General features: G+C 39.8%; 2 protein-coding genes across 2 annotated transcripts in view; one reads left to right on the forward strand and one right to left on the reverse strand.

The window, feature by feature from the left end:
* Positions 1 to 8193: 8193 nt before the first annotated feature.
* On the reverse strand, positions 8194 to 14748 carry LOC121378099 (metalloprotease mig-17-like). The gene is made up of 6 exons (XM_041506199.1): positions 14735 to 14748; positions 13168 to 13308; positions 12408 to 12572; positions 11834 to 11942; positions 9048 to 9107; positions 8194 to 8382 (listed from the first exon to the last, which is right to left on the reverse strand). The coding sequence occupies exons 1-6, from the start codon at positions 14746 to 14748 to the stop codon at positions 8194 to 8196; spliced, it is 678 nt and encodes a 225-aa protein (XP_041362133.1).
* A 37-nt stretch (positions 14749 to 14785) lies between these two features.
* Positions 14786 to 14913, forward strand: part of LOC121378100 (actin cytoskeleton-regulatory complex protein PAN1-like) — a 798-nt gene continuing 670 nt past the window's right edge. The window contains exon 1 of the mRNA XM_041506200.1: positions 14786 to 14913. This exon is cut by the window's right edge and continues 670 nt beyond it. Coding sequence (XP_041362134.1) covers positions 14786 to 14913 — 128 coding nt within the window.

A 14913-nucleotide genomic window follows, 5' to 3' on the forward strand; every position in this document is an offset into this window, starting at 1 on the left:
CCCGCGGGTGTTCGAGAGTCCCACGTTTCAACTGCCGCCAGAACGAACCATTCATCCCTATCCAAATCGCCCCAATCGCCGCCCGCCGTATAGACACAACCCGCCTTACAGACAACGTCCGCCTTTTAGGCAAAACCCACCGTTCCGACAAAATCCGCCTTACAACCAGAATCCGCCTTTTAGGCAAAACCCACCGTTCAGACAAAATCCGCCTCACAACCAGAATCCGCCTTTTAGGCAAATCCCACCGTTCAGATCATCCAATTCTAGACCATTTCCAAGCTTGTTTAATTTTGGTTATCAGAACAATTTTCAAAGATCGTTCGATGATTTTTTTAGTCGGTTTCAGAGGTATTTAAGATACTACAAAAGAAAATAGGGTTTTTGTTTGTTTTAGATCTTAAAAGTTAAAACAATGACGAAGAATTTATAGACTATACATGTTTACGCTATTATAATTAGCCAAGAAGGTGATAACTATATTTCATAAATATTTATGTTTAGTTAGATAATAATAATAATAATAATAATAATATATAATAATAACAATAATAATAATAAACACTACTACTACTACTAATTATAATAATAATCACGTGTGCTTAAAATTTGCAAATAATACTTATAAAAAATACTCGCCTTGACGATATTTTAATGAAAACAAATCAATATAGTACTTTTTATTTTAAAGGGACATTCCTGAGTTTGCTGCATTGTAAGATGTTTCCGACTAATAAAATATTTCTACGAATAAACTTACATGTTAAATATATTTTCTTGTTTAGAATATCAGTGTCTGTATATTCAATGTGTTTCTGGTCGTCTTAATATGTGTAAGAAGCCAAAACTGGATTTCGTCTTCAAATAATTTCGTACGTACGAAAAAAATATATTTTAGGAAATAAAATGAAATGTAACCTAGTACACATATTAGAACAATCAGAAACACGTTTAATATACAGCCACTAATATGTTATGCAGAAAATTATTGTAATTACAATGGTTATAAAGTCTCTGTAAAAGTCGATAAATCTTAAAAAGTGCAGTAAACTCAGGAATGTCCCTTTAAATGTAAGACTTTACTTAATGTATTGGAATATTACATCGTTAGATTCGCTCAAGTTCCAGGGTTCGACAAATCCACTAACCCTCGGTCTCGGCTAGTAAATATTTGGAAATTATTAAAGGGACAGACCCTAGTTTCAGCCCGTGAAAATTAAAACTAAGTTTAGTTAATCTACAAACTTGTAACGCATTTGGATAAAGTTACAGTTGAGTGAAACATGAGTCTGTGACTTTGAAATGGTGAAATACCCTCTAAAAATAGACCAAAACTCGACTCCATAACTGTTACTTCTCAGACGCACGTGCGTTTTTAAAATATTACGAGAAATGCATTTTATGATATTAAAAACACCAAGATGACCAAAAACACTTCGAATGTACGGAAATGGATAATGTAAATAATAATAGTAAAGTATGATTTCAGTTGTTAAAAAAAGGCTCTAATAGTAAACAAATATGCCTTAGTGTTTAAAAACTAGGGTATGTCGTTTTAACTGTATTAGTATAATACATTAAGGCACTAGCCAAATCTTAGGTAAGGGTTAGTGACTTTCGGTAACATTTGTCAAACTGCCTTAACCTACCGTAGACCCGCCCTTGGCGATTTGTTTGCCATTACTGCTCTGAGAATATGTTTACACACTACTTACTGCAAATATATTTTCCTTGTTATCAGTGTAACATGTACAAGCAAATTAATATTTTTAAAATATGTAAGCAAAGTAAAAAAAATGTCGACGAAGATACTCAGTATAATAAAACGTAATTAAACATAATAATTATTTATTGACACGTTCTTAAATACCACTGTACTGTCCGATTTATTATCTTTAAGCACAGTAAGTTTAAAATAAAAAATTAATTAAATTGTGTTGTCAAATAAAGAATCTAAATATCATGTTGGAGTTGACTTTGTTTAAAGTTAAAGTTTGTTTTGTTTTGTTTTGGTAATTTTGACATTTTCTCTTAGAGAGGAAAACCGCTACATTTGTTTTCCATTGGTAGCAAGGCATCTTTTATATGCACCATCCCAAAGACAGGGTAACACATACCAGAGCCTTTGATATATCAGTCGTGGTGCACTGCCTGGAACGAGAAATAGCCCGATGGGCCCACTGACGGGGATATCGATCCAAGGCCGACAGCGCATCCATCGAGTGCTCTACCACTGGGCTACATCTCGCCTTCTATGTGTATAGTAGATCCAGTTTTACACAATTTAGTTCGTACCCTTCTTTGAAAATGATCAAATCATTATCTAACTGCTGTTTAACGTTTGTGGCTTACAAGTACCTGGTACCAATTGTAAATTTTCACCGTCATTTACGAAGATAATAAGCTACTGGGTGGGGGTGGGGTGGTGTTTGTGTGTGTCGGGAGGGGGGGGGGGGGACGTAGCCCATTGATAAAGCGCTCGCTTGATACACGGTTAGTTTGGGATAGATCCCCGCCAGTGGGCCAATTGGGCTATTTCTCGTTCCAGCCAGTACACCACAACAGGTATATCAAAGGCCGTGGTATGTACTATGCTATCTGTGGTATGATGCATATAAAAGATCCCTTGCTATTAATTGAAAAAAATGAATGTAGCGGCTTTCCTTTCTAAAATTATCAAATGTTTGACATATCCCATAGCCGATGATTAATACATCAATGTGCTCTAGTGGTGTCGTTAAACAAAACGTTTCCTAACTGATACATAGGCCTATGAAGAGGTCATTTTCTAAACGCGATATAGGCGTACACCAGTCCAGATTTGGGAATTGGCAATGAAGGTGTACTCAATATGTTACAACATCGCAGCGTTATCAGAATGACGTCAAATGGCAATCTGTAGGACCATTCGCTCGATGCGCGGTCGGTAAGGGATCGATCCCCGTCGGTGGTCCCATTGGGCTATTTCTGACTTCAGTCAGAGCACCACGACTGGTATATCAAATGCCGTGGTATGTACTGCCCTGTCTGTGGGATAGTGCATATAAAAGATCCCTTGCTGCTAATCGGAAAGAGTAGCTCATGAAGTGGCAACAGCGGGTGTCTGACGCCATATAAACGAAAATAAAATGTGTTGAGTGCGTCGTTAAATAAAACATGTCTTTCTTTCTGTAGGAACAATACTCGGACTTGTATCTTTATTTATTTAGTGTGGCGCAAATTACGTATATTTTCTTGTGCGGGAAGAGGATCCCATCTCACCAAGGTTCCTACAGACCATGACGCGATCTGAGGTCAGCCAGGTCATAGGGTTTAACGTGCAAATTCAAAGCAAGCTGTTTTAGCGCACGCCTGTCATGGACACATGCCGGAACGTTGGGTGGGAAAGGGGGACGCCTGCACTGGCAGGTGCAAGAGAACAAAATTACTTGTAATCCATGTAAAAGTGCATAGTGGTTCGTTTGCAAACCTATACAGCTGTTTGGTATTAATGCTAATAAGATTCGGACATTTTCGTTTAATTCGGGCAAACGCCAGCTTGCCCCCTACACAAATGGGAGCCTATGGGCCTTTGATATACCAGTCCTAGTGTACTGTATGACACGAGAAATAGCCCAATGGACCCACCGACGGGGATCGATCACAGACCGACCACGCACCAGGCGAGCGCTTTATCACTGATATGATCGGATATATGCTCTTTAAACAGGACGTGATGCACGTGTTACACGGAAACCAGGTTTTTCTGAAAACAAATTTTGTTTTGTTTAACGACACCACTAGAGCACATTGATATATTAATCATCGACTATTGGATGTAAAACATTTGGTAATGAACTCTTCATAATGTATTGTGATGAACATATTCACATCTAATGATAGGAGAGGGATAACAACGGTTTGTATTTTGTATTCATTGGCTGGGCACATTGGGCTATGTCCCGTTCCAACCGGTGCTCCACAACTGGTGTAGTAAAGACTTTGTGGGATGACGCATATCTCTTGCTGCTAATCGAAAAGAGTTGCCTACGGAATGGCTGTATAACAATGCGACATTGGATCGAGGGGAAGGCTTTAGTGAAGGGTGTGTGTGTGTGGGTGGGTGGAGGGGGGCGGCACATTCCTTTGTTTAAATAAATAAAGAATACTCCGAAAACAAAAAAGATAAAACAAAACAACACTGTTCTTTTGTCGATTATTATTTATTGACAGGCAGCAAGGAGTAACCACTTTTCACTACACTAGATTAAAAGAAGAAATGTGTGTGAGCGTGGGTATATGTGTGTGTGTGCGTGAATGAGTGTGTGTGTGTGCGTGTGTATGTTTGCGTGTATCTGTGTGTGTGTGTGTGTGTGCACGCGTGTGTAGATACCGCTTATGTAAGAAAGACACCCACATAATATTAATATAATTGTAAATAAATTACGTTATATTTTACGGCCACGTAAAATATAAGAAACCCACGATGTCTGAAACAAAGACACGAAAAACAAACCACTGAAATAAACAAAAACAAATTTAAAGAAACAAAAAAACAAAAAAAACAAGACCCCCCCCCCCCCCCCCCCTCCCGATTCAGTAACATTACAGGCCAATAGATTTGAGGACGATAGTTATCGCGAAATTAAATCAAATTGAAAATAACGCCCGCGTATTTTACGATCATCTGGGAAGTATAAAAACCCCACAAAATGTGGGGAAAAAACAACAAAAATAAGAAAAGGGAGAGAGAGAGAGAGAGAGAGAGAGAGAGAGAGAGAGAGAGAGAGAGAGAGAGAGAGAGAGAGAGAGAGAGAGAGAGAGAGAGAGAGAAAACAACAACAAAAAACCCACTGAAAAACAACAACAAAACGAAAAAACAACAACCAAACAACAAAAAAACACACACAAAAAAAACAATCCTGAACAGATCCGGTAGTGGTTAAGAAATACAGATTTGAGGACGATAGTTCATGGGACACAATTCACTGGAAGACAAAAAGAGGATGGCACGCGCGCGTGTTGTGCTACTGGAACTCTTCACAAGACGTCCCGGCCCCAAATTCGACCGCCCCGACCTCGCCAGCATCACCAGTGATCCCTTCTCTCTGTAGCTGGAGTGGGGATCGTTCAAGGGCGACAGGTGGCGCAGCAGTGATTAGCGCGCTGTCTCACGGACAAAGTGTTGCACATCGCCGCAGTACAGCCGTAACCAGCCTCGTCTCCTTGTGGACAGTCGTCTGAAATAAATAACACTTTATTTTATTTATTTATTTATTTATTTATTTATTAATAATTTTAAAATTAATTTACATCTTTTGTCATTTATTTATTTATTTATTTATTTTTATATATTTGTCTACTATTCATTTATTATTTTAAAATTAATAATTTTATATATTTACTTTAAATTTAAATTTATTTTACCTTAGTTTGATAGATTGACACACAACAGCCGATATATATATATATATATATATATATTGTGTGCTGGGGTGTCGTTAAACATTCATTCATTCATTCTTTATTTCTTTATTTACGTATGTATGTATGTTGGTATGTTTTTATGTATGTATGTATATGTATGTATATGTATGTGTGTATGAATGTATGTATGCATATATGTATGTATGCATGCATGTATTGATGTATGGATATCTATATATTGTATGTATGTCGAGGTTGACTGTTATATATATATATATATATATATATATATATATATATATATATATATATATATATATATATATATATATATATATATTAACGCACTGGCGCAGGGGATAATTAAATTCTTTCTGGCCTCACGAATTGTCCCATGCCGTTGCTGGGACTCAAACCTGTGGCACCGAATCTCCCGCAAATTGCAGACTAACCACGATGCGTTATGAGCTATCCAGACATCCATGTATGTATGTATGTATGCATGCATGCACGCACGCACGTACGCACGCACGCATGCATGTTTGTACATATCCTTCGTTATTTAATTTGGATTAATTTTGTAATTTTATAATTAAAATAAACTATTTATATATATATTTTTTTTAAATAGATGTGCGTACAATAGTTAATGGTCGTAATCAATGGAAGACAAATAGAAGATGGCACGTGCGCCTGTATATCAAAGGCCGTGGAACGTGCTATCTTACCTGTGGGATGGTATATATAAAATATCCCTTGCTACTAACGAAAACATGTAGGGAATATCCTCTCTATAGACAACACGTCGAAATTACAAAACATCTGTTAACCTGTACCTTTATGAAAACTAATCGTAATAGCAGTTCTGGAAACAGAGATTTATTTTTGTACTAAATTAGCTTAATTTGCTCCTTCGAGACCTGCCTGTTTGGACCGCCATGTGCCCAAAATACTGCAATAGTGATGTGACTGGCTGCAATAGTGCTGTTGTTGGTTGCAATAGTAGTGTGGTTGGCTGTAATGCTGATGTGACTGGCTACAACAGTGATGTGATTGGCTACAATAGTGCAGTGATTGGCTACAATAATGATGTGATTGGCTACAATAGTGCAGTGATTGGCTACAATATTGGTGTGATTGGCTACAATAGTGCAGTGATTGGCTACAATAACGATGTGATTGGCCGCAATAATGGTGTAATTGGTAGCAATAATGATGTGATTGGCTGCAATAGTGCAGTGATTGGCTACAATATTGGTGCGATTGGCTACAATAGTGCAGTGATTGGCTACAATAGTGCAGTGATTGGCTACAATAGTGCAGTGATTGGCTACAATAACGATGTGATTGGCCGCAATAATGGTGTAATTGGTAGCAATAATGATGTGATTGGCTGCAATAGTGCAGTGATTGGCTACAATATTGGTGTGATTGGCTACAATAGTGCAGTGATTGGCTACAATAATGATGTGATTGGCTACAATAGTGCAGTGATTGGCTACAATAACGATGTGATTGGCCGCAATAATGGTGTAATTGGTAGCAATAGTGATGTGATTGGCTGCAATAGTGATGTGATTGGCTACAATAATGATGTGATTGGCCGCAATAGTGATGCGATTGGCTGCAATAGTGATGTGATTGGCTACAATATTGGTGTGATTGGTTGTAATAGTGGTGTGACTGGTTGTAATAGTGGTGTGATTGGTTGTAATAGTGGTGTGACTGGTTGTAATAGTAGTGTAATTGGTTGTAATAGTGGTGTGACTGGTTGTAATAGTGGTGTGATACCTTAATTATGTAATAACCTTACCGAGAACGGTCGGGGCGTCCGGACTGGAAACACACAGACCTTTGATGCACCACTTGAAACAAAGAATAATAAAATATGGTTCAATTATATTCGTAAACGCTCACGCTCGCTCGCTCTCTCTCTCTCTCTCCCTCCATCTCCCTCTCTCCTCTCCTCCCTCTCTCTCTCTCTCTCTCTCTCTCTCTCTCTCTCTCTCTCTCTCTCTCTCTCTCTCTCTCTCTCTCTCTCTCTCTCTCTCTCTCTCTCCTCTTCAAAAAAGACACTTGACATTGGTAAAAATAATAATATCGAATTATTTTTATGAAATCCAAGCCATCGCAAAGACAATCAAGTAAGTGAGCGAATGGTGATGCTATAAAACACTATTCAACAAGTTCGATTCGCATGAACGTAGCCATAGTCAACGTTTGTACTGAAACGCAAAAGCGCAATCCCCAGAGAAGCACGTGCATCATGAAGTTCTGTAATTTTGCATGGCGAACCCTCCGTTGGTGGCGCATAAAATGCCACATCAGCAGTGATTCAAACAGACCTCATAACGACACTGTAGGCAACGCAATAATGCCAAGATTAACGTCAGCTCAACGCAATAATGCCGTTGGGATATTGCAAGGAAGGGCAACTCCACAAGCTGTGGCAAGGCACTTTGGCGTCTCCAGACAGATAATCTCTGCTTTATGGGCACGGTACCACACCACTCAAAGTGTCAATGACAGGCCAAGGTCAGGTCGTCCCATATTAACCACCGCCTCTCAAGATCGATACATCCAGGTGAGTCATCTTCGAAATCGAACCACACCAGCAACAACCACAGCGACACAAATCCCTGGACTACGCAGAATTTCTGACCTGACAGTTCGTAATCGACCCCACGTCACTTAGCGGAGCGTCTGCAGTGGTGCCAGCAGAGGGTGAGATGGACACGTGCCAGGTGGAGGACTGTTTTATTCTCAGATGAGTCTCGTTTTCTCCTGTTACGTGCTGGTGGACGCACACGTGTCTATAGACGCCGAGGGGAACGTTAAACTCCAAACTGCGTGCAACAAGTTGACTGTGTAGGTGGTGGCAGTGTCATGGTGTGGGCAGGAATCCATCATGGTGGTAGGACGGCTCTCGTGCACGTGACAGGTGCACTGACGGACATCAGATATCGAGACGTATGCCTGTGTATGCCAGAGATACTGTTTGGGACATGCACGGAGTAACTCACTTCCCATGGTGTCTTGATCTTTGGTTGCTTTTATCATGTCTACCAGTTGTTTTGTTTTATTAATCTTTGAAAATCAATGTCAAGTTTCTTTTTTGAAGAATATATAATATCTTACATTTTCAGTGCAAACGCCCCCTGTGTCTCTATATTTGTTTTTACATATGCTATATGCCAATCAGGGGCGGAACGGAACCCAGTGACAATGCGTTCATCTCAGTGATAATATTTCCACCAGTGGACCCACTGGGCTATTTCTCGTTTCAGCCAGTGCACCAAGAGAGGTATATCAAAGGCCATGGAACGTGTACCCTGTCTGCGGGATGACGTATATAAAAGAGTAGTCCATGGGGTGTCCAATCACATTATCTGTGTGGTCCTTGACCATACTTTGGTTAAAGGTTAACTGTTAGTAGCCAGCGAGAGGGAAGTCGGTACAGTGGCCTTATACGTTTCCACTCAGTCGTGAAATACCGCTGTAAGTGGCAACCGTAAGTCCGATTGCGTAACCAGCAGATGCTTCAAATAAACTTATACGTTTCCACTCAGTCGTGAAATACCGCTGTAAGTGGCAACCGTAAGTCCGATTGCGTAACCAGCAGATGCTTCAAATAAACTTACCTTTTTGTTTCCACACGACGTGTATTCATGGGCAATTATCTTGCGACCACACTTGCTTAGCTTGTTTGGAGTATAACATCTCGTGAGGTAGCAGATTCTGTCATAGTTTGACGGGGTAACCGCTGTATACTTCTTCTACGATTTGCCGCCAGGAAGGGTGGACAGAGATAAAGAAACGAAACCCAACATATTAAACAAATAACGTAATGAACAAAAGGGATTATTATACGAGTTTATGTGTCGTACTAATTTTACGAAACGAGTGTCAGGATTGTTGTATTACCAGAGCGAGAGCATGAATTCTGACACGAGTGTCGTAAAATCAGTACGATTCACATGCGAGTGTAATACATTTTTTATAGCCATATTGCCCAAAATATGTTTTTTTTTTAATGAAAAACAAGCTAGAACCATATCAAAACGTTTCAAACGTAACTAGAAAGAGACGACGGAACGACGTCATATGTAAGACTGGGGAAGCCGCATTAAGGAGAAATGATACTTTCGCACGCAGCGCCATTATATTTAGCAGTGGTTAACTAGCAGAACGACAGTGGCGAGACGTCACTAAGGATAGGTTTAGCGCTGAAACATACACAATGACGTAACAAAATACTGTCCGTCTATATAGGCTATAGCCACAGTCTACTTTTTGTTTTCAAAACATGTTTTCTCACAATATATAATGTTTGTTTGTGTCAACGTAGGGAAAAAAAGGAAACAGTTTTGGCAAAAACAGATGATGTTCTGTGAAATTAAATAAAATTGTACAAAACATTGTATGATTTAAGGAGACTGTGGTGTACTTCCATGTTAGTCCTAAAATGGACGGCAATCACAGGACAGTCATTCTGGCTTCGTATTCAATAAGATATCACATATCTTAGTGTAATTTTTTTGACTAGTTCGTCACGTTTGACAGGCAGGTTAATGACATCAGTTTCAGTAGCTACAGATACGTGGGAATAATCCTATTCTCAACCCCGACCCCAGTCCCACCCAAACCCACAATGGATTTTTTTTTTAATGGAAAATAATGATCTCTTTGTGTCATAGTTGATCACTCAAATGAAACTGTTTTTGAAACAAAAGTGCCCAAATCATTTATGGTGGACTTTTTATGAATTTGTATCTATGTATGGGATATTTCAAGCTCTGGCTGTAAAACAGTTTCATCGGTGACAATACATTTGTATTATCTTATATTGATTTATTCATCCAGCATTACTATATGTGCAAACAATTAAAAAGATGTAATGACTTTTAGATTTTGTATACAATTGTAAAGTAAATAGTCAGTAAATGTTTTAAAAAGTCACTTTGTCCTTTAGTTCTCATGTATTTAAAACTCCGTTTTAGTAGTGAAGATATGTACTTGTGTGTCTGATGGATGCCATTTTAAGCAACACAACTAATGTTCGCTTTGTTGCATTGTAAAAAAGTTTAAAATTAAATACGCTTAATGGATATAAAACATGATTAATTAGATTAAACACAGAAAAAAGGAAACGTCATAGTGATTCATACACCTATTCACTTTATGATTCGTGGATCAAAATTTTGTTTGGTGTCCTATGATTGTTTTTGGACATTGCAGTAATATAAGGATATATCTATAATATATGGAAATTTCAAGAAATGTGTAATAACGTTTACAATTTGACCGAATAGTATCATTTCCCCTTACGATGTCGCTTCACAAAATTACGTCATTCGTTGTGCACGTGAAATCATTATGACACAAGTGTGTCATACTGGATATATTTCCCTGAATATGTGAACTATGTGGATAATATTTTTTTTTAATATGTCTACTATGTACAGCTAGTGAAATGTTACAATGAACTTGGGCAAATAAATATATAGAACTACATGTCGGATTTGTTCCCATGCTTTGTTTCTTTATTACTGAACAATACTATATGTGCAAGAGTATTCTATATACCACTCGATCGCCACGTGGTCTCTAGCCCGAGAACTCTGACCGTAATAGAGCAAAACGGATACTTGGACAGTTATAACGCCGCCAGAGAATAATGTATATGAAAACTGCGCAATCTGTGCCTACCAAACGATGGTCAAAAAGATTTCATATGTTTGATGTTAAATACCTTTACATCATTTTCGAGTTCCCTGATAAACACTTTTAATTTTTTGCCAAAAATATACATTTTGTAGGCATACATACATTTTTAAATATAAAATAATCTAATGTGCACATTGTGGGGAATGGTATGTAGCATCGGGTTACAATCGATAAAATTCTATAGTTAATGTGTAATACATGCATAGCAATGATATACAATATAATAACATATGTCATGTATCAGTGTTGTCTGTTCTATGCGTGGTAGCACTGTTCAAATACTTACACAATTTAAATAGCTGGCCCCGTGCTTATAAAACTTAAAGTCTAGACTTTAATAAAGTCCAGACTTTAACGTAATGCTATTTGAATGGCGTTGCCATGACGTTAAAGTCTAGACTTTATTAAAGTCTAGACTTTAAGGTTTATAAGCACGGGGCCTGTTTTAAATTGTCGCTGGACAGCAGTTGCGTTAATTTAAATGTTGATAGTTTATTATAATAAAAAGGTTTAATATATTTATCTCTTATGTTACTGTAGAAAGGACACACTAGAACAAAGTGTTTCACATATTGGTCACTGATACTTGTTCTACAAGAAACTCTAATTGAGTGGCAACCGGTACCTGGACGTGATCCCAGTAACTACCAGCCTTAAGTGCGATGGCCTAACCAATAATACCCCCGAAGACAGTACTCACCCTACAGAGGTTGGTTCCAAATGCAAGCTGGCACTGTTGATCTCCGTTGTACACCTGGCCAAGTAGGACTGGGCTTTTGGAAGTGTGGTGATTCTTCGTGCAGCCCACTCTGGACAAAATAAGTTTAGTTTTTAAAGTGGAAATGGTCAGAAGAAATAGCTGTGTGAATCCGGAGACATAGAAGAAGAAGACAAAGAAGTGTGTGTGTGTGGGGGTGGGGGGGGGGGGGGGGGGAGAGAGAGAGAAAGAGATACTGAGGGAGGAGAGAGAGAGAGAGAGAGAGAGAGAGAGAGAGAGAGAGAGAGAGAGAGAGAGAGAGAGAGAGAGAGAGAGAGAGAGAGAGAGAGAGACTGACAGAGACAGAGTGAACCTATCTTGCTACCATTGTGAACCCTTTACAATTAAACAATTTTAATTTAATGTAGATGACATTATTCAGAATCTTAGGAAGACTATTTTGGGCTTGTAGGAGCACCAAGTATGTAGTACTATGTACACGACTGGAGTAAAAGGACTATTTGGTTGATCGTCATGTGATCAAGTTTTGTTGTTATCGGATTAAAAGCTGTCTTACTGGCTTAGCTTTAGTTGGAACGCCTTGACGGAACATTCGGAGAAGATCCACGGTTTCTGTCTCGTGCTTTTAACGGTTGGATACGGCGAATAATAGGACATGACGTTAAGTCCATCCGTGTCACACGCCGATGACGGGACGTCCCCGTCGTGCTGGCTGTTCAAACTACAGGAGAAAACACATGTTTATACAATACGAATCAAACAGTCCTGGAAGGGCATACTCACACCAGCGACATTATCATCACTAACCAGCATACAAATACAAACAAGAAAAAAGAAAAGGACAAGAAAAAGGAATACTATCACTACTCTCATTAACTACCATAAAAATACAAGAAAGAAAATAATAATATCACAACCATCATCATAGTTGTTATCGTAATAATCATTATCGCCTTCATCGACATCGCCATCACCATCAATACCACCATCACCACCACAACATCAACAACAAAAACAACAATCATCATCACAATCATCATCATCGTGAAAAGTATCATCATAAGCATCATCATAATCAAGATCATGACCATGATCATCATTGTAGTCATCAAACATCATCAAAATATTCACCATCATCATCATCATCATCACCATCATCACCACCACCTTCGTCATCATCATCATCATCATCATCATCATCACCACCAGAAGCATCATCAACAACATAACTTCATCACCATCATCTGTATAATGTCAAACATTATGATTGATCACGATCTTCGAAAACAACGTACACGTCGTCGTGTTTGACTTACCTATGCCCGAGTTCGTGGGCTGCGATCCAGCCGACCACGTTATTACGGAGATCCTCAACAACAGACACAGCCCAGACACTGCAGACGCTATCTAAATAGGCAATGCCAATATTCGACGGGGAACCGTACGTCATATCCTTTCTGAAAAACAATCAGACAGTGCATATAAGAATAGCGTGCATACTATGATCTGTGCCAGGTCTTAATCGCTGAGCTACTTTCGGCCTACTAATATCCAAACCTACTCGTAGCTCCTAATCCTTTCCATTAGATCTACCGTTCCAAATTGCGCCTAATTTCCTTCATAAAAAAACGCGCACCCTTTCTCTTAGGACTTAATCCTACGGGACATTCCAAATTCCATTGCACCAAAAGACCCCCCCCCCCCCCCACACACCTCCCCGTCTGCTACCGATCACGGTCGGGCTGCTGGTGCTCCCTTGCACCTGCCAGTGCAGGCGGTCCCTCCTCCACCCTCCCCCACCTTTCCTGTCTTGGACAGAGAAACCGACCGAGGCCGGTACCTGTGCCCAAGACAGGCGTGCGCTACAACAACTTGCTCTGAATGTGCACGTTAACCACTACAACACTCCACTTCATGATCTGTCCCGGATCCAGCCCCTGGCTATCCAGAGACAGGACCCGGGACGGACATGCTTGAAACCTTAGTGGTATATGAGCATGCCAACATTATCCGCTCCGCTCCGCATACTGTAAAGTTTACCAGCCTCGGTGGTGTCGTGACTAAGCCATCGGACGTAAGGCTGGTATGTACAGGGTTCGGAGCCGGGTACAGGCTCCCACCCAGAGCGAGGTTTAACGACTAAATGGGTAGGTGTAAGACCACTACACAACTCTTCGCTCTAACTAACCACTAACAACTAACTCACTGTCCTGGACACACAGCCCAGATGGCTGAAGTGTTTGCCCAGGATATTATGCTTGTACCTTAATTGGATATAATCACGAAAATAAATGAAATATAATGAAATTTAATATGATTTTATATTTTGTTTTTCAGTTTTTGTGTGCATTTGGCTTCACACATTTGACTTTGATAACATCTTCATGCTAGTCTTATCGAGTACACTTTCGTTACTATTCCTAATAACTATTTGTTGTCAAATACTGGCTAAATGTAGCCGCATTTGGTGATTCTATAAAGGGGCGGGGACGTAGCCCAGGGGTAAAGTACCCGCCTGATGCGCGGTCGGTCTGGGATCGATCCCCGTCAGTGGACCCACTGGGCTATGCATCGTCGTTCCAGCCATTGATCCACAACTGGTATATCAAAGGCCGTGGTATGTGCTATCCTGTCTGTGCGATGGTGCATATAAAATATCCCTTGCTACTAATGGAATAATGTAGCGGGTTTCCTCTCTAAGACTATATGTCACAATTACCAAATGTTTGACGTCCAATAGATGATGATTAGTAAATCAAATGAAAAATAGCCCAATAGGGAGCGTTTTACCACTGGGCTACGTCCCGCCTCTCTCACCCAGTGAATGCCATGCAGTGGTCAGCTTTACCACTGGGCTACGCTCCGCCACTCTCACCCTCTTACCCAGTGAATGCCATGTAGTGGTCAGCTTTACCCTCTTACCCAGTGAATGCCATGCAGTGGTCAGCTTTACCACTGGGCTACGCTCCGCCACTCTCACCCTCTTACCCAGTGAATGCCATGCAGTGGTCAGCTTTACCACTGGACTACGCTCCGCCACTCTCACCCTCTTACCCAGTGAA

Source organism: Gigantopelta aegis, chromosome 7 (genome assembly GCF_016097555.1).
Source record: "Gigantopelta aegis isolate Gae_Host chromosome 7, Gae_host_genome, whole genome shotgun sequence".
Classification (NCBI taxonomy): Eukaryota; Metazoa; Mollusca; class Gastropoda; order Neomphalida; family Peltospiridae; genus Gigantopelta; species Gigantopelta aegis.

What these genes read in the sequence shown, in the direction of transcription:
- LOC121378099 (XM_041506199.1), bottom strand. An exon ending in TTCCAACTAAAGCTAAGCCA is followed by an intron (nt 11,943 to 12,407) that starts GTAAGACAGCTT and finishes TATTTTGTCCAG; the next exon opens with AGTGGGCTGCACGAAGAATC. An exon ending in CGTCGTGTGGAAACAAAAAG is followed by an intron (nt 8,383 to 9,047) that starts GTAAGTTTATTT and finishes TGGCATACACAG; the next exon opens with GCATACGTCTCGATATCTGA.